General features: G+C 45.3%; 2 protein-coding genes across 4 annotated transcripts in view; both read right to left on the bottom strand.

Annotated features, from left to right (window-relative positions):
* Positions 1-3,097, bottom strand: part of APH1B (aph-1 homolog B, gamma-secretase subunit) — an 85,815-nt gene extending 82,718 nt beyond the window's left edge. For all 3 annotated transcript variants that reach the window (XM_062206089.1, XM_062206091.1, XM_062206088.1), the window contains exons 1-2: positions 2,918-3,097; positions 1,174-1,344 (exon numbers count right to left, since the gene is read on the bottom strand). In XM_062206089.1, coding sequence (XP_062062073.1) covers positions 1,174-1,344; positions 2,918-3,030 — 284 coding nt within the window. In that variant the 5' untranslated portion in view covers positions 3,031-3,097. The remainder of the gene's footprint in view (positions 1-1,173; positions 1,345-2,917) is intronic.
* Positions 3,098-11,043: 7,946 nt separating this feature from the next.
* The window catches only part of RAB8B (RAB8B, member RAS oncogene family), an 84,021-nt gene continuing 76,782 nt past the window's right edge, over positions 11,044-18,282 (bottom strand). The window contains exons 7-8 of the mRNA XM_062206086.1: positions 16,668-16,718; positions 11,044-15,323 (exon numbers count right to left, since the gene is read on the bottom strand). Of these exons, the coding sequence (XP_062062070.1) occupies positions 15,231-15,323; positions 16,668-16,718 (144 nt within the window). The 3' untranslated portion in view covers positions 11,044-15,230. The remainder of the gene's footprint in view (positions 15,324-16,667; positions 16,719-18,282) is intronic.

Genomic DNA, 18,282 nt, shown 5'->3' with positions numbered 1-18,282 from the left:
TGTCATCCCCATGGGAGACCTGGGTAATCTTCCTGGCTCCCAGCTTCACTCCTTCATGGTTACTGCAGGCATCTGGGGAGTGAACCAGTGGGTGGATTTGTGTTTGTGTTTCTCTTTTTCTCTCTCTCTCTCCCTCCCTCTCTCTCTTATTGCCCATCTCTCTCTCTGCCTCTCAAGTTAAAAAAAAAAAAAAAGCTTGAATTTTTTTTTTTTTTTTTTTGTATTTCCCTAGCTTATTTTATTCCATGGCACGTCTAGTTTTCTAAGATACATTGTATTTTCTTGTTTCAATATTTTAAAGTTTATTTATTTGAGGCCAGCTCCGTGGCTTAACAGGCTAATCCTCTGCCTTGTGGCGCCGGCACACCGGGTTCTAGTCCCGGTCGGGAAGGCAGTGGAGGATGGCCCAAGTCCTTGGACCCTGCACCCGCATGGGAGACCAAGAGAAGCACCTGGCTCCTGGCTTCGGATCAGCATGATGCGCCAGCCGCGGCGGCCATTGGAGAGTGAACCAACGGCAAAAAGGAAGACCTCTCTCTCTGTCTCTCTCACTGTCCACTCTGCCTGTCAAAAAAAAAAAAAGTTTATTTATTTGAAAGAGGGAAGAGGCCTTACACCAGAAGGTTTACTTCCCAAATACCTGCAAAAGCCAGAGCAGGGCCAGCCTGGAACTCCATCTGGGTCTCGTGGGTGTCAGGAACCCAAGTATTAGGCCATCATTTTCTGCAGGAAGCTCCATTGAGAACCGAGTAGCCAGAACTTTAACCAGGTACTCCAGTATACAAGGTAGCATCCCAAGCACTGACATAAGCCACTATGCCAAACACCCACCCACCCACAATGTATTTTCTTGTCCATTAATTTGTTAGCTGTCTCCTCTCACTATGATAAAGCTACATGAAGCCAGAAACTGTCTTTTTAACCACTGATGTGTCTAGGATGATGTGAGGAAGGAAGGAAAGAGGGAGGAGAGGAAGGAAGAAAAAAACGGAAAGTAGGAAAAGAAGGCCACAAGTCAAAAAAAAAAAAAACACAGTTTTCAGGATGGAAATGTACCAATTCCTTGGCTTGGATCTATGTAGGAAGGTATGAACCCACAAATACACAGGACATTAATGTTAAATTATCAAATCATGGTTCAAATCTGAGAGAAAGGTAGAGCATTTGACTTACTTGATAAGCCTATAATATGCAAACCGGAACGTTTCTTGGATCAGGACTGAGAGCAACACTCCGAAGATCAGCAGATATTTCTGCTTGGGTCCCTCTTTGCTGTCAGTAATGAGTCTTGCTATGAACCAAATCAGGGACGAAAGCAGGAGAGACACTAGCCAGAAGAAAGCTCTGAAAATTAGGAAAAATTAAGCTTTAAGGACAGGATTTATAATGATTTAAAACTGAGGGGAAAAAAAAACCTGCTTGAGAATGAACACATTTCTTTTTTTTTTTTAAAGAACACAGGATGACTTCACAAGGTGGTGCTCTAGATCAGCTGTTCCTTATCAAGGTGTATCTGCCCTGGTGAGACAAACACCTAGTCCCAGAGGAAGGCACGCTTTCCCAGCCATGACTCGTTTTCAGTGACCTGCTTCTTCAAGTGCATCCACGAGGACAGGCTGGCTGTAAACCTATTTGCTACTCTTCCTAATCAATGCTTTGCTCACTCGAAACATCTACATCCTGTGACTTCTGCGGTTTTCCTATCTTTATCATCTACCAGGGGCCAGCACTGTGGCTTAGCAGGTGAAGCCGCCGACTGCAGTGCTCATCCCATATGGGCGCTGGTTTAAGTCCTGGCTGTTCTACTTCCGATCCAGCTCCCTGCTGATGGCCTGGGAAAGCAATGGAAGATGGCCCAATTCCTTGGGCCGCTGCACCCGAGTGGGAGACCCGGAAGAAGCTCCTGACTTCTGATAGGTGCTGTCTGGCCGTTGTGGCCATCTGGGGAGTGAACCAGCAGATGGAAGAACTTTCTGTAACTCTACTTCTCAAATAAATAAATAAATCTTAAAAAACAAAACAAAACTACCAACAAGTATGGATTTGGTGGTCAGATATCCACAAAGTGTTCTTTTCCACAGGGGGGAAAAAAAAAAAAACCACATCTCTATCAACAGTTACTGATTAAACAGAAAAAAAAAAATCCTGAGGCTGAAAACTTGTGGTCTGTTTTCCACCCCCACCCCCACCCCATGGACGGTAAGTTACAGCAAGCTGCACAAGCCTGCAGCCAAAATCTGTTGTTTCTGATTCAACACGGTCGGTAGAGCCGACGGGGGGCCGGCCGGGCTAGCCTGGTGCCAGGGGAGACGCCTGTGTCCCCAGGGAGCGCCGGGATGATGGCCACACTGGCCAGCAGAGCCGGGCGCTAAGCTCCCAGGAGGCGGCGCACGACAGGTGGCTCAGCACCTCGCCTCACTCAGCCCGGGAGCTTAAAGGAACGCTAGGATTCAGCTGAGCCGGGCTGGAGCGGGCTGGCGCGGCCAGTGTCAACCCACCCGGGCCCAGGTGACGCTCCGGCAGAGCGGGCGGATTACTGTCCCCGCCTCTGGTCAGCCTTCGGGGGCCACAGACGCCTCTGAGAATCAGCAAACTCGGGGGCCAGGACGCACACGCTACTTTATTCGTCGTTTCCCCCTCACACTCTTAGTGTCCACACAGCCGACCGAAGCCCACCCGCGGCCCCAGGCCAAAGCCCTCAGGAGCCCGGCGCCAGGGGTTTCCGGGACCCACGGACACGAGCTCCTTCCTCGGAGCCCGCCCCTGGGATCTCGGCTCTGGCTCGGAGCCCTGAGGGAGCGGGGTCCCCGTCTCCCCCGCCCAGCCCAGCCAGGCCGAGCCGTTCGACGGGGACGCCCGGGGCCGCGGGCATCCCGGGCGGGGCAGGCGTCCCGGTTTCCCGGCGCAACCGCCTCACCCGGCGATGAGGAAGATGACGCGTAACGGGTCGGAGGCGATGGTGAAGATGTAGAGGGCGAGCGCAGGCCCGAAGGCAATGAAGGTGCAGCCGAAGAACACGGCCGCCGTCATGGCGACAGCAGAAGCCGGCGCTGGGCCCCGAGGAGACGCGAAACGCGCGGGGCCGGGCGCGGGGCGCGAGGAGACCGGCGCGAGGCTAGGTTAGCGGGGAGGGGCGCAGCCGCAGCTGGGGGCGGAGCTGGGCGGGCGCGTGGGCGGGGCTCGGGCCGCGGGGCGGGGCGAAGTCCGTGCTGGGGGCGGAGCGGGGCAGGGCGGGCTCAAGGGCGGGACGTAATCAGAGCGGGGGGCGGGGCGGGGCGGGCACGAGGGCGTGGCTCGGGCCGCGGGGCGGGGCGGGGCGGGCTCAGGGGAGGGACGTAATCAGAGCGGGGAGCGAGGTGGGGCGTGGCTCGGGGCGCGGGGCGGGGCTCAGTTAGAGCTGGGGGCGGGGCGGGGTTGGGCGGGCTCAAGGACTGGACGTAATCAGAGCGGGGAGCGAGGTGGGGCGTGGCTCGGGGCGCGGGGCGGGGCGCAGAGTCGGGGGCGGGGAAGGGAGTGTGCGAGGGGCAGGGCTCTAGGCGCAGGGCGGGGCGCAGTCGGAGCCGGGAGCGGGGCGAGGGGCCGCGACGACGGGGCTCAGGGCGTGGAGCGGGGCGCAGTCAGAGCTAGGGGTGAGATTGGGCAGGTGCGAGGGGCAGGTCTCGGGGAGCAGGGCGGGGCGAGCTGACGAATTCAGGGCCGGATCCAAGTTCTCCAGCGCCACCAGCGGCAGGTAACGGATTGGAGGCAGAGAAGAGCCAGGCAAAGACCCAGCTTACCTCTTAGCTCCGTATGTCAGGGACAGAAGATTCCGGATAAATTTAAGAAAAACAGCGCAGGAAAGCGCTTTTTAAATAGACAGGTGTATATTTTTAAAGATTTATTTATTTATTTATTTGAAAGGCAGAGTGACCGTGAGAGATCTTCCATCCTCCGGTTCACTCCCCAGATGACCCCAGTGGCTGGGGTTAGGGCTGGACCATGCCCAAGCGGGGCCCGACCACGTGGGCCATCAGCAGCTGGTTCATTAGCAGGAAGCTGGATTCGAAGAGGAACAGCCGGGACTTGAACTGGCACTGGCATTTCGGATGCTGGCCCCGCCGATGGCCGCCTAACCTGCTTCGCCAGAACAATGGCTCCAGAGAAGTCTCTGTTTTAAAGCATGTTCTTCTATTTGTGTAGCTGCAGGGTCTTCATGCGCATCATGTGAAAATCCCAGGCTGGGAGAGCAGTGGCCCCAGCGGTACCAGAGAGGGTAACACGAAATAGTGGAGGAGGCTGTTCTTTGGCCTGTGTTAGCCAGCTGGCCTTAATTTTTTCACCTAAGCCTCCAAAAGACTTGTTTTGACAAAACCACCCTATAGCAACAGTGCCATCTCCCTGCTCTGACTTCTGACCCATGCCCGCGTAACCCACTGCTCCGTCCTCACCATTAAAATGCAAAATCTGGAGGCCTGCAGGAGCTCACAGTGTATCTGTGCAATGAGTGAAATCATTTTCAAAGTGGGACTTTCAACATCTACTATTTTATATTCTACAATTTCTGAGAGGTTTGAAAATTGAAACCGGGGCCGATGTTGTGGCACAGCAGGTTAAGCTGCCATCGGAGACCTAGAAGCTCCAGGCTTCGACCTGAGCCAGCCCTAGCCCCAGCGATTGCAGTCATTTGGGCGGGAACCAGCAGATGGAAGATCTCTCTGTTTCTCCCTCTCTCTGTAACTTAGCCTTTCAAATGAAATAAATCTTAAAAAAAAAGAGAAGGTTACATTCCTGATCATTCACATCTAAGACACATTCTTCTCCATACGGAGTATGTAATAACAACACCATCACCCCCACTCTGGGGCTGACATGGTGGTGCAGTGGACTAACCCACTGCTGGGGACGCCAGTGTCCCACATTTGGAGTACCTGATTCAAGTCCCAGTTGCCACGCTTCTGATCCAGAGTCCTGCTAACGCACATGGGAAGACAGCAGGTGATGGACCAACTCCTGCACCCCCTGCAGAGTGGAGTTCCTGGCTCTTGTATTTGGCCTGGCTCAGACCTGGCTGTTGAAGTCATTTGCCTTTCAAATAAATACATAAATAAATAAATAATACACCTGTGGGTTATTCTGCGGAGTGTGCCTAGCACAGGAAAGTGCCATGTGTTAGCTGTTTCTACTCATTCTTTAATGTCTATCATGGATAATGTACTTGAAAATCCACTTTGTAGAGAAAAACACTGATACACAAAAATTGGCACCTGACCAGAGATATTTTTCAGTTCATATCTGAAAATGGTCCTTCAGATAATATCATGACAGGTATGTAATTCATATAGGGTTATTCCAGGTTGTGCCCCTGACACAGTCCCAACTATTGTAGGCATCTATCTGGGGACAGAACTGGCAAATGAAAGAGCTCTGCCACTCTGTCTCTCAAATAAATAAGTAAACATTGGGAGCAGGCATTTGGCTAGCCAATAAGACACCCGCATTGTATGTCAGAGCGTCTGTGCTGGACACTGGCTCCAGCGCCCGACATAGCTGGGGTCCTGCCACCTTTGGGGGAGACCTGGAGTGGGTTCCTGACTCCCAGCTCTGGCCAGGCCTGTTAGAGACAATTGGGCGCAAACCAGCAGATGGGAATTTTTTATTGCTGTTTGTTTTCTGGTTTGTCTTTCCCTCCATGTCTTTAAGTCTCTAAGTAATTTAAAAAAAAAAACAAACAAATTTTCTGCATGTTTTATGCAACTGCTTCATTATCGTTGATCAACATTCCTAATAGGTCCCGCTTTACTCTTTGGGTTCAGAGCTAGAAATCAGCTTTGCTTCTCCTGACAAATTCATGTGCTCAGATTGAGCGCCAGCTTCTCCTCCCTGGGCTTCACCTTCACTCCCAGGAAGCTCAGAGCGGCATTTCATACTCAGTTATAGCAACTATGCTGCTGGGCTTTTCTTATAAATTATAATTACTGCTCTGACTTCATAATAGCATTTATTCTCTTGATGCTATTTTAATGATTATGCCCTATTTTTTTTTAACCAAGATCTATGTGTCTTGGTTAAAGCTGCCTCAGACCCTTAGGAAATAGGCAAGGAAATGAATAATAAATAAAATTATAACAATGTCCTTAACGTACCTTCAATATTCAGAACTATAAGTTGGGGGGAATTTGCATTCACGATTTCTTGACTGTATTTCAGGTCAGTTTTATTCCCCGACGTCCAGCTGAAAAATGGGAAAGCAATGAGAATGTAATGAGTCTGTCCCCTTATCCTTGAACACATCTTTGTGCGTGTGTGTGTGTGTGTGTGTGAAGACATCTTTAACTGATGTTTGTTGGAATAGAAAAACTGTCTAGAAAATGGTGAAATCACCAATAGTCATGGACCACATTCCTGGTAATTCACTAGAAAAGGCTATCATTTGAAGTTTTTGAATAATAATAATGCTATTTTACATTTATATAATGCAACTGCTGTTTGAAAAACTTTAACATGGATTTCAGCATTCCTGTTTACAAATGAGGAATTTGAGGCTACCTAGTGTGTTATTGACCCTTTACGTTTTTATGAGCTTACTGTGAGTTTTCCTCCTGAAACTAGAGAACACAAGGTACTAAGTGCTGTTGGGAGTTAAATTTCTAGGAGGTGACTGGGAGGGAGGTGGCAGGTACCTAGTCTGGCTGTGCCTGTAGACTGCTGAGAATTCCTCCATATTGTATCTATACTAACAAGTGCACTTGAGCTTTGTGTTCTAGTGGTACTGAGAGGTTTTTTTTTTTTTTTGTACATACTCAAGCATTTAGTCATTCATTCAAATACATGTTGAATATCTACTAAGTATTAGGCTAAATGCTAATCATTGGGTATATAGCAATGAAATACCTATGGGGCTTAGTCTAATGGATAATGTAGACAGGCAAGTGTAGCTGTAAGAATATACAGAAAGGACCAATCCAGCTCTCTGCTGTGGCCTGGGAAAGCAGTAGAAGATGGCCCCAGTGCTTGGGCCCCTGCACCCGCGTGGGAGACCCAGAAGAAGCTCCTGGCTTCGGATTGGCTCAGCTCCAGCCATTGCAGCCATCTGAGGAGTGAACCAGTGTATGGAAGACTTCTCTCTCTCTCTGCCTCTGCCTCTCTGTATCTCTGCCTTTCAAATAAATAAATAAATAATAAATTAAAAAAAACCAAGAATATACAGGAAGGAGGGAGGAGGATACCCAATCTGAATTTGTGAGGCTGTGCTAGACAGTCCCACAGTCCCCACTCGTTCTTTCAGTCTCAGCTTGGGATTTGGCAAAGCCAGAGAGTAGGGAGGAAGCAGGATGGAAGGACAACTGGAAGTCCTCAAGATGAAAGGAAGCAAGGCATTGCAGAGGGGCAGAGTAGTGCAGGACGGCCTAGGCAGGTGGAATAAGCCTGGAAAGGCCAGTAGGGGCCATAGCACTAAGGGCTTTAGGAACAGTCTTATGGATTTTAGAGTTTACCAAAAGTTTCAACCATGGAAATCATGTGAGCAGATCCGCTCGGTAGAGATATGAAAAATGGGATTCCAAGTAGGGGTCCTTGGCATGATAAAGGCAGGGGATGATGGTGGCCTGAATATGGGAAAGAGTCTAGAGAGAAGCAGATACATTTAAGAGAGACTTAGGAATTGTACAAACAGAATGTAGTGACTGATGAACTACATGGAGAGAGTGGGAGGATGACTTTGAGATGTCTGGCTTGAGTGGTTACTATGGAGACAGGAGGAGGCGAGAATATAGGAAAGTAGCCATGATCACGGGCACCCTTTTGGATGCCGTGTGATTTAGGTGCTCATAGGACTCCACATAGAGGTGTTCACTCCACAACTGATATATACAGGATCAAGAAAGATCTATCTATAATTGAGACTCTTCATACACAGGGAACCTTGATAGTAGGTAGAATCGCGTAAGAGTCCAGAAAGTGAGAACAGGGCCTGTGCCAGGACACCAACATTCAAGGTTTGAGAAGCAGAACCTCAAAGAAAGTGCAAGACAGAGGTCAGGAGGGTAGCAAGGAAATCAGGAGACTGTTGCGTGGCAGAAGCCCAGGGGAAAGCATACTTCAGAAACAAGGACTGTTGAGGGGTTCAATAAGGTACCAGTGAAATACGTCTACGTATAAGGAGGTCATTAGGGACTCTAGCATGGGAAAGCCAATCTGCAAAGTATTCTCCAATGAATGTGTGCTGAGAAAGTGGGGAGGGAGGAGATACAGAACCCCAGTGGAGGAGGACACAGATAGAGGAATACGCTACCCAGCGCTTAGTAGCAAGTGATGGGTTCACTCTGTGGGGCAATACGAGGAAGGTCAGCGTGAAGCTTCCGGCCCCGTGGAAGTCAATCTGAGGATCCAGGTCTTATCAAGCTCTGGCATTGCTGATGGCCTGGCATGAGAATCCAACACTTCCAAACGGGAGCCCCAAGAGTAACTCTGTGCTCTAACAGAAATACAGCTGCAGCTGGCAAACAAGACTCACTGCTGAGCTTTTTAAAGGCAATGCAAGAAGAAAAAGCAGTCATAAGAAATCAGATAAAAGCTTATAATACTTAACAAACTCACTTCTTTATTATAGTATTCATGGCCAAAGAAGCCTTTTAAGTTATTTATTTTATTTGAAAGGCAGAGAGACAGAGACAGAGAGAACGAGAACTGCCCTTCACTGATTCACTCCTCAAATGTCCACAACTGACAGTGCTGGGCCAGGCTGAAGCCAGGAGCCAAGAATTCAATTTGGGGCTCCCATGTGGGTGGCAGGGGTTGAACTACTTGAGTCATCGCCCCCATTGTGACCTCCCAGGGTGTACATGAGCAGGAAGCTGGAATCCAGAATGGCGCCAGGACTCAGACCTAGGTACCATGATGCAGGATGCGGGCATTCCAAGGGGAGTCTTAAGCCCTGCGGCAAATGTCTGCTCAGAAGAAGCCTTTAGATACTGCCAAGAAGTTGATTCAAAAAGAAATAGTCTCATTTAGACATCAGAGAGATAAATTAGTCAATAAAAGTAGAATATCCAGTGGTTTGCATTAGAGACATTACCTGTGTTTCATAGTATTTTATTTTTTATTTATTTTTTAAAGAAAGAAAGGCAGAGTGACAAGAGAGACAGAATCTCCTGTCCGAATGCCTGCGATAGCCAGAGCTGGGCCAAGCCACAGCCAGGAGTCAGGAACTTCATCTTGGTCTTCCAGATGGGTGGCAGGGGTCCATGTGCTAGGCCATCATCCACTGCCTGCCAAGCTGTGCTTTAGTAGGAAGCCGGATTGGAAGCGGAGTTGCTGGGATTCGAACCAAGCACTCTGGTAAGGAATATGGGCATTACAACAGCGACTTAACCCACTGTGCCACAGCTCCCACCCCTGCATAGAATTTTAGAGCTGGGAAATGACTAAGGGATCATCCAATATCACAGTAATAATTAAAAGAAAACGAGCAAACAGGTCAGGAAAAAAGGCTAGACAATGGAGGTGAGTGCCCTTAGCCAGCACCAGAAACCTGGGAGCAGGAAGTCTTGGTTTCCACTTCAGGCCTCCTGCTGCCAGATTCAGCTGCCTCAACTGAGGCCTGAGACCAGCTTGAAAATTTAGACTCCTGTAGCTATTTACATGAAATATTTGTTTCTGCGAAAATTTAAGAACAAAAACCTAGTTTGTATATTTAGCAGTTACTATTCATAACTACAGAAATTCCTATTTTTCTTTCATATCATCATTCAACGTTTACCTGAGAAAGGTAAATAAATATATACATATATTATTATTTAATTATGGTTTATTTATGTAATTTGCTATGTGGCATTTTTAAATATCCCTGAAACACTTAATAATAGAAAACTTAAATCTTGAGGGTAGGAAATAGAAATGGGGAAAAAAGATTTAGCCAATTCATTAATATCTAAACAGCATTCTGGGTGATTAATCTACTTAAAGGAAATTCTTTTTTTAAAAAGGTTAAAATAGTGTAAGGTAAGGACCAGAATGAAGACCAGGTAATGAAGCTTCTCTCTGAGGCATTTACAAATTTATTTCAAATCTTCTATTTTTTTTTTTTTTAAGATTGATTTATTTACTTGAAAGGTGGAGTTAGAGAGAGGCAGAGGCAGAGAGAGAGAGTCTTCCATCCACTGGTTCACTCCCCACATGGCTGCAACAGGCGGAGCTGTGCCGATCCGAAGCCAGGAGCCAGGAGCTTCTTCCGGGTCTCCCACATGGATGCAGGGGCTCAAGGACTTGGGCCATCCTCCACTGCTTTCCCAGGCCATAGCAGAGCGCTGGTTCGGAAGTGGAGCAGCCGGGTCTTGAGGATGAGGGGGAACGGGAGGAGGAGGAGAGGACACGGGCAAAGGGGAGGGGCTCAGGGTGCGGTGATGCTGGGGAAAGGGCTAAGACAGGGTACGCGTTTTAAGGTGCAGGGATAAACAGTTGTGAGTCCGCTGACAAGCAGGTTAGGAGTGGGAGGACGGCTTCAGAGCCGAGGCAGAGAGAAGCCAGGAGGAGGAGGAGCGTCTCTGCTCGGAGGGGAAGGGGGGACGCAGGGACGCCGGAGATGAGGGAGGGAGCCAGCCTACCACGCTTGGAGATGGTTTCCCTGGGAAGTGGGAGGTGAAAGGTCTGCCCACAGAGCGTGAAGGGACGAGCTTGGTCCCTGGAGGAGAAGGAAGGCCTGAAATGACGGTGGGGCGAGTGGGAAAGGCCAGCAAAGAGAACACACACAGCGCTGCAAGACTGGCGTCATCAAACCGTGCTCTTTCCAAGAGAGAACAATGGGAACTAAACCTGCAAGGACTGAGAAGCGGAGGACGCTCAACTGAACTTTATTCTACAGGAGAATAATCTCAAGGTATTCTGAACCCAGTATGGCAGGAGATCCCGCTGTGTTTCTTAGTATTTAGACAACGCTGGCTCAGATATTAAGTGCTAGAAGGTCTCAAGTCTACCATGATTTGAATCACACACCTAGCAAATTTGCAGAAACTTTTAAAAAATGCACAATCTACTTCAGAGGCGTGAATATTTTCATTATGTACTTTTTATTTTAGATGAACATTATTATAAAAAAAATTCACCTGGAATAAATTTTTTTTTTTTTTAAAAACACAGCATCAGTATCAGTACACAGTTAATGAATTGGCTTAAACAAGATTAACCACATGACAGGTCTACTTTATCTGCAGGAACTTTTCACATTAAGCCATTGGAGAAAAAATAAAATATGTTTTAACATACATACACAGCAGGATAATTTTATGGGAAAACTAGATATTTCCCAATCGGACATAATTTTATTCAAATAGTTTAGGGTATTTTGCATTAAAGGAGCTGCAGTGTCTACTGCAAACACACACAATAGAACCCAACTATAAGGCCAGAGGCATGAACTACAATTAAATTCACATTTTTAAAAAAGGTAAGAATATGAAATAAGAAGTTCTATTAGTTCTTGGCAACAGGAAATGCAATTGCATATGGCACAGACATTTCAAGAAATGGAATAAAACCTGAAAATATCTCAAAAATAACTGCTTGCTAATTTTCATCTCTGTACATTTCATTTAGATGTTTTTCAGAGTGTACAACACTAATTTATTAGTCTAAAAAAAGACATTGATTCTATTGTAAAATTTTACTAGAATTTTAACTTTTATTAGCATATCCTATCCCTCTAGGTCCCTCCACGTCAAGGGATTTCATTTTTAGACATTCCTTTCCACCTCCTTCCTTTGGATGTAACAAGAAGGAAAAAGAAATGTGGTTTTTGTTAAAAAAAAAAAAATTCTAAAAAACCTGATTGCAGAAATGAGTGCTTAAAATCTGAGATCAGGAAAGCAACATAATGAAATGTGGTTCTACAATTTTAAGCTTAGAAGCTCATCTTTAAAGATTAAGAAACTAAGTTTATAAAAGAATCTAAATCGTGAACTTGAAAAGAATGTCTGCTTACATGTATCACAGATCACAGGAAAACCTTTCTAGGCCTTAAAATAGAATCTTGGCATTCAGAACCTGTAAAGTGGAATCTCAACTATATTGCACAGCTAATTATATTAATGTTGACAGGGAGATAATACTTTTTTCTTTTTTTCTATATTGAATATGGCATGTATGTTCTATTCTAATCTAAAATACAACCTACCTTTCCCAAAGATGCCTTCAGTTCAAAACAAAACACATCATCTAAAATTTTGTTGGATGCGTAAAGGCTGACTCACTGTTTTTCTACCAGGTATTAGAATACTAGTTAGCTAAATGAGGTATAATTAAAAAAGTCCTTCAAAGTAAAGAGTATAGTCTTCTGAAAATTTATAACAAAGACTGCACAAAATGTTCATGTAAAGAGTAAGAAACCCTGTGGCACCTACTAACTGATGCCCAGGTGGATTATTTCATCATAATCTGTCGGAAGTAGAATATAGCTAAAATAAGTTCCCAGTGAAACAGTTTACAATCAACCGCTTTGCATGCTACTTGGTTACAGCACATTCTCACTGCCTGATCCCCTCAGACTCCTCTGGAAAAGGTCTAGCCCGCTCATCACTGCCAGTCAGGCGCTGGTGTTCAAGTGAAGCCACTGAACCACTCATCCAGCTGCACGAGTCTTGATGTACCTTCTCCCAAAGACCACAAAAATCTTCACCAAAAAAAAAACACCCAGATTTCATCCGTTTCAGCAGGGAACAGACAATTATCTGTCACTAAATTCATCTACAAATAGAAAAAATAATGCACCATATATATGTACATTATTAAGCAAAGTGGAATATTTATTGGGTCATTTTATCATGCAGAAAGGGGATTTCCTATGGTCTTAGCTCAAATTATATACAATTTAGCAAAGCTAAATGTAAGAAAATAGCAAGGACAATTTATTTCTATATAACAGAGCATATACTCCCAATCCACTGCTACTTCAAAGAGCACTTTCAGACTCAGCTAACTTTTCAGGCTCTTTCAAAGGGAAGTTCATGGAGACTAGTTATTAACCCATATAAGGCAACAGAAGAAAGAAAAGACAGAACAAAAGCAAAGTATTCTGTTAAAAAACAAAAACAAAAGCTGACCACAGAATATGTCAGTTTTGGTTTGCAGACAACCCCTGAGATATAAACCAAAGTGTTAAGACACCAAATAGTCAAGAGGTAAATTACTAAGAGAATTACATTCATACATGGTGTCATATCACTTGCCTTTTAGAAAGTACTTTGTTACCATCGAGAAAGCTTAACTGCTTGGATTTTTTTTTTTTTTTTTGAGAAAATCGGTCAATTTAAGATGTTTCTAAGAAATTACTTTTCATTTTCCAAAAGATACCTAATTTGAAGATGGTAGACCTACAGTCAACTTTTAATCATGGATCTACTCATTATATTGGGACAGCAAAAGGTGACTTTAAGCTTTTAGGTAACAACAAAAAGAAAAATCAAGGAAGCTGAAATTGTTACCAGTAGTACAGTGTACCCACAAAAACAGCACTAGTCGACCATCTGTAGCCACTAAAGTCTTCATACCTTGTCAAAGAAGTACTACAGGTTGGCCAGTATAAGCACTCCAACAGTGTATCTTACTTTGAAGCAGAATTCTCTGTGGTAACAACCAACCCATTCCATTCCCATCTCCCATTCTTAACTATCAGGCGTGACAGAAGCCTTTGTAGGCATACACAGGAAGAATATTTATTAACAGTACTCATTTCCCTAATCCCCTCTTAATGATCCGCTTCTGTGTTATGACACCAAAGGCTAAAATAACAGCAGTGACATCATGATCTGAATTTGGCACATACACTAAACTCTACTTTTTTTATGTGATGGTTTCACCTATGAAAGGCATACAAGTACCAGTGTTTGGTAAGAAAGGCAACTAAGCTTTTGATTGGCTTTGGCCCAAATGACCAGACCAAGTTCTATAACAATCAGCCTAAACAGATGGAACTGCGTTCAAACATTTGAAAACAACTGTTTTAAAACTGAAACCTTGACCATATTTTCTCTAATGAAAAGGCAAGACTTTTCCTACAGGCTGCACTAGATCTATTCACTTTTATTAACAACCCTTCCCCCCGCCCAAAAAAAAAGAACCCCAAATCATTATTTTCACCATTACCAAGAGTTATCTCTATGAAATTTATATCAACAAGTTAATCTCTCTCTGTGTAGGTAAGCTTTCTGCAAACTAAAATCTCAATCTAACTTTCATTAACTCTCGTGGATAGGGATTATGGTGGAAACTGGGTATCTCAGCTCAATCATCAAGCTAAGGGATGAAGCTAAGAAAAAATATATTACAAGTCCTCATGTGACACAATCGCAGTGAGATGCTGAAGTGAAATCCTAGATGGGGCGTCTCTCTATGTCAAATTTCAGCTCAAGAAATTCACAAGGAAAAATACAGCAATGTTAGAATATGTTCAGTTTCAGATCACCGAGGAATCACAGTTAAGTCAAACACAGGAAAGAAGAGCAAATACAAACCCCAGGAAAAGTGAGAATATAGTGATTTCCCACTGTGGTTTCCACAGATTAGGCAGAGGTAATCAATTTAAAGAGTGATTCTTGGAGCTATCTGGACTCTGGGAACAAGGTCAAGAATGGGGCAAAGCTCTGCATAATCTGAAGAGGTGAAGACACCGAGGATCTGATGAAGACACGGGCATTTTTATGAATTTTTAAAATAGATTTTGTCATGACAATGATTTTTACTTAATAAAATCACAAATCAAACCCCTTAAATAAAATGGCACCAATGCAGTAACATTTGGCCTTAGGAACCAGACCACGTGTCCTTTAATTTTAGTACATTAGCCTCGGCTTTAAATGTCCTGTCTTTTTTTTACAACCCCAAATGTACAAATCCATCGACTTAAGGACACAAAAGTGTGCAAAAATGAGTCGGAGATTGTGCTGTAGAAGGGAGAGAGTAACACTGTGTGCAAAGTGAAAAAGAAAGATAGCAGCTTCTGCAACAGGCAGGAAAACAAAGGAAAAACAAGTTAGGTCCTGCTTGTGTCTCCAAGTCATTGCTTCCATGTTTGAAAGAAAAAACGAGCCTGTTCTTTTGCGAGGCCGGGAGGCTGGAGTCCACTGGGCCTTCTGCGGCAGAGGTCCGAGTTCAGCGGTGCTCTCAGCAGCAGCCGGGCGGTGTGATTCTGAGGCTGGCTGACCTGTGCTTTCTGAGAGGCAGGAGGGGCCCTCCGGGCGCGCTGCAGTCTCTGACAGAGTTCATCAAAGCAGCGAGCAACGGAAGAAACTGGTCTTCTTTGACCGGTTTTCTGTGATTTTCACTGGTCCGCCTGCCCCTGAAGAATTGCTGTCATTCTGAAATTGAGAAGATACCATTAGCAGGGAAATAAAAGTTTCACGGTTACCTACAAAATAAAAATGACAAACCATACCATTGGGCAGCGTGCATTCTATGGAAACAGATATATTCACCGGAATACTTCTATTAGAAAGGGAACTGGTTGGGCTCCACTGAGAAAACTGTTCTTCGGATAGCACTGGCTAGGTTAACAACGTATTAGACAGGAAGCTCCTACTTCCAGTTAAAAGAAATTACAATGAATGGTGGGTAAAGCTTCAAGGGTAATGATGGAAACAGTGCTAAGATACTGACACAGGTACTCCTATTAGGGGTAAGGAGAATTATACAATTATATTCAAGACTGAAAACCAATTTTCAAAGTTTGTTTTGAAGTTTGCTGAAAATGGAACTAGATAATTTTATGGCCAAAATGTAATTTGTGGAGCCAGTGCTGAGGCATAGCAGGTAAAACCACTACCTGTGACACCAGCATCCCATAAGTGTGCTGGTTCGAATCCTGACTGCTCCACTTCTGATCCAGTTCCCTGTTAATGGCCTGGGAAAGCAGCGTTAGATGGCCCAAGCCCTTCAGCCCCTGCACTCCTGACTCCTGGCTTCGGCCTGGCCCAGCCCCAGCCGTTGCGGCCATTTGGGGAGTGAACTAGCAGACAGAAGATCTCTGTCTCTTCCTCTGTGTAACTCTTTCAAATAAATAAATAAATGAATAAATCTTTAAAAGAATGTAATTTATATGCCATTGTTATTTCCATTGTTCTGATCTAAAGGCAATGAAAAGCCACTTTGGGAGCAAGATAAAGACTGAAAACAGCTTCTGCTGGCTGGTGCCGCGGCTCACTAGGCTAATCCTCTGCCTAGCAGCGCCGGCACCCCGGGTTCTAGTCCCAGTCGGGGCACCGATCCTGTCCCGGTTGCCCCTCTTCCAGGCCAGCTCTCTGCTGTGGCCAGGGAGTGCAGTGGAGGATGGCCCAAGTGCTTGGGCCCTGCACCCCATGGGAGACCAGGAGAAGCACCTGGCTCCTGCCATTGGATCAGCGCGGTGCGCCGGCCGCAGTGCGCTACCGCGGCGGCCATTGGAGGGTGAACCAACGGCAAAAGGAAGACCTTTCTCTCTCTCTCTCACTGTCCACTCTGCCTGTCAAAAAAAAAAAAAAAAAAAAAAAAAAACAGCTTCTGCTGAAAAACCAGAATCCTGAAGAAAGAGAAGAATCGAAGTTCCATCAGATGAATATGTTAGTAAGGAAAAAATGAGTTTAATGTGAAATATTACAATCAGGCCTATCCTTCTGATCAAATGCCAAAGAAAACAGAGCAATGGCAATAAAAATCGTGATACAAACCATTTTTCTGTTGAGTTTTGTCATTATATCTCGTGCAAGTGTAAAAAATGCCTACAGGTAAAACAAAAATTTCATTATTACATACTTATTCTACTATTACACATTTCATTAGTAACATCTTAAAATACAAACATTTTTCATTATCTCATCATAAACACACTACTTCAAAGTTTTTCACTGAGAAGAGGACGTAACTGTAGTTATGGTATGCACATGCATGCTATATGCTCTTTTTCAATGACATCATAAACATTTCCCAATGTTATCAACCCACGATGCATTCATTCATCAGATATCTCCTTCGTGGGCTCTCTGGCACTCGATCCCATTATGACATGTGCTGAGTTATTTGAGGCTGCCTCAGTACACAAAGAACCGGGCAGAGGAAATGAATGGTTATGTGTTACCCTAAAACGTCTACACAACAGTCTCTACCTTTTATTTCTGACCTCCTCTTTCAAACTTCCTCACTCTTACACCTGAGTATACACAGCAAGCTTCTGCAGCTCAGCTGAATCCCCCAGCATGGAAATCAGTTCAAATGGAAGCAGCAAAAATCTGGCTATCCATAGTCTCTCCCATCCCAAACCAAATATTCTTTAAATCTATTATCACTTTACTTACTGTGTTACCACAGAGCCTCATGGGGCTGATGTTGTGGCGCAGCCAGTAAAGCCAATGCCAGCATTCTATATGAGTGCCAGTTCAAGACCTGGCTGCTCCACTTCCAATCCAGGTCCCTGCTAAAGTGCCTGGGAAAGCAGTGGAAGATGGACCACATGCTTGGGCCCCCGCACCCACAACCCTGGAAGAGGCCCTGGAATCTGGGCTTCAGCCTGGCCCAGTCCCAGCTGTTACGGGCATTTGGGAAGTGAACCAGTTGGAAGATCCCTCTCTCTCTCTGTAACTCTTTCAAATAAATAATAATATAAAAAAAGTCTTCATAAAAAAGAAAAAAACTCTGTCAGTTGTCTCCACACTAACCCACTGTTTCAAATATCCTGAGTCCCCCAAAAACTGTGTAGGAAAAGGACAATTTCCAATCCAATTAAATAGAAGTAAGAGGATAACCACTGCCGTCACCCACTGTCGCGCTGGTCACCTACACATCTAAGCTTCTAAGTTGGCCCATCCCCGTGTTTAGGAGGTAGCCACACTGACTTCAAGCTCTAGGAAAATCCCTACGATCCCTAATAATGGCTGGCTAGAATACACAGCACAAGCAGCTCCCGGGTTTACACCTCCCTAACTTTATGCTCTCTAAGCCACAGCTGTGATGAGGGTGCAAGTGCTAGGACTGTCCCTTTATCCAGGGCCCAGCGATAACTGCAGAAGCAGCCCTCCCGTAGCAAGCTGTGCTCCCTGCCACCAGCCAGGCTAACTGAAGAGAGGGAAATCCTGTGCAGTAAGCAGAAGGAAGCACTTTTCTGCTCATCTGCACTTGTGTAAATCAGTCAGTAGATGCTTCCTGTTTCCTAATACCCATAAGCAAACCAGGAAAAAAAAAGTGTTATTTAAACAAGCAAAAGTTCTAAGCCGTGTCTACTAGCCAATAAAGTCACTTAAGTCTCAGTTTTTAGCCATCATGTTATGACGAACAGGAATGGCCTGAGAA

This window comes from Lepus europaeus, chromosome 11 (assembly GCF_033115175.1).
Source record: "Lepus europaeus isolate LE1 chromosome 11, mLepTim1.pri, whole genome shotgun sequence".
Lineage (NCBI taxonomy): Eukaryota > Metazoa > Chordata > Mammalia > Lagomorpha > Leporidae > Lepus > Lepus europaeus.
Note: the sequence above shows the minus strand (reverse complement) of the source record. Positions and strands in the feature narration are given on the sequence as shown.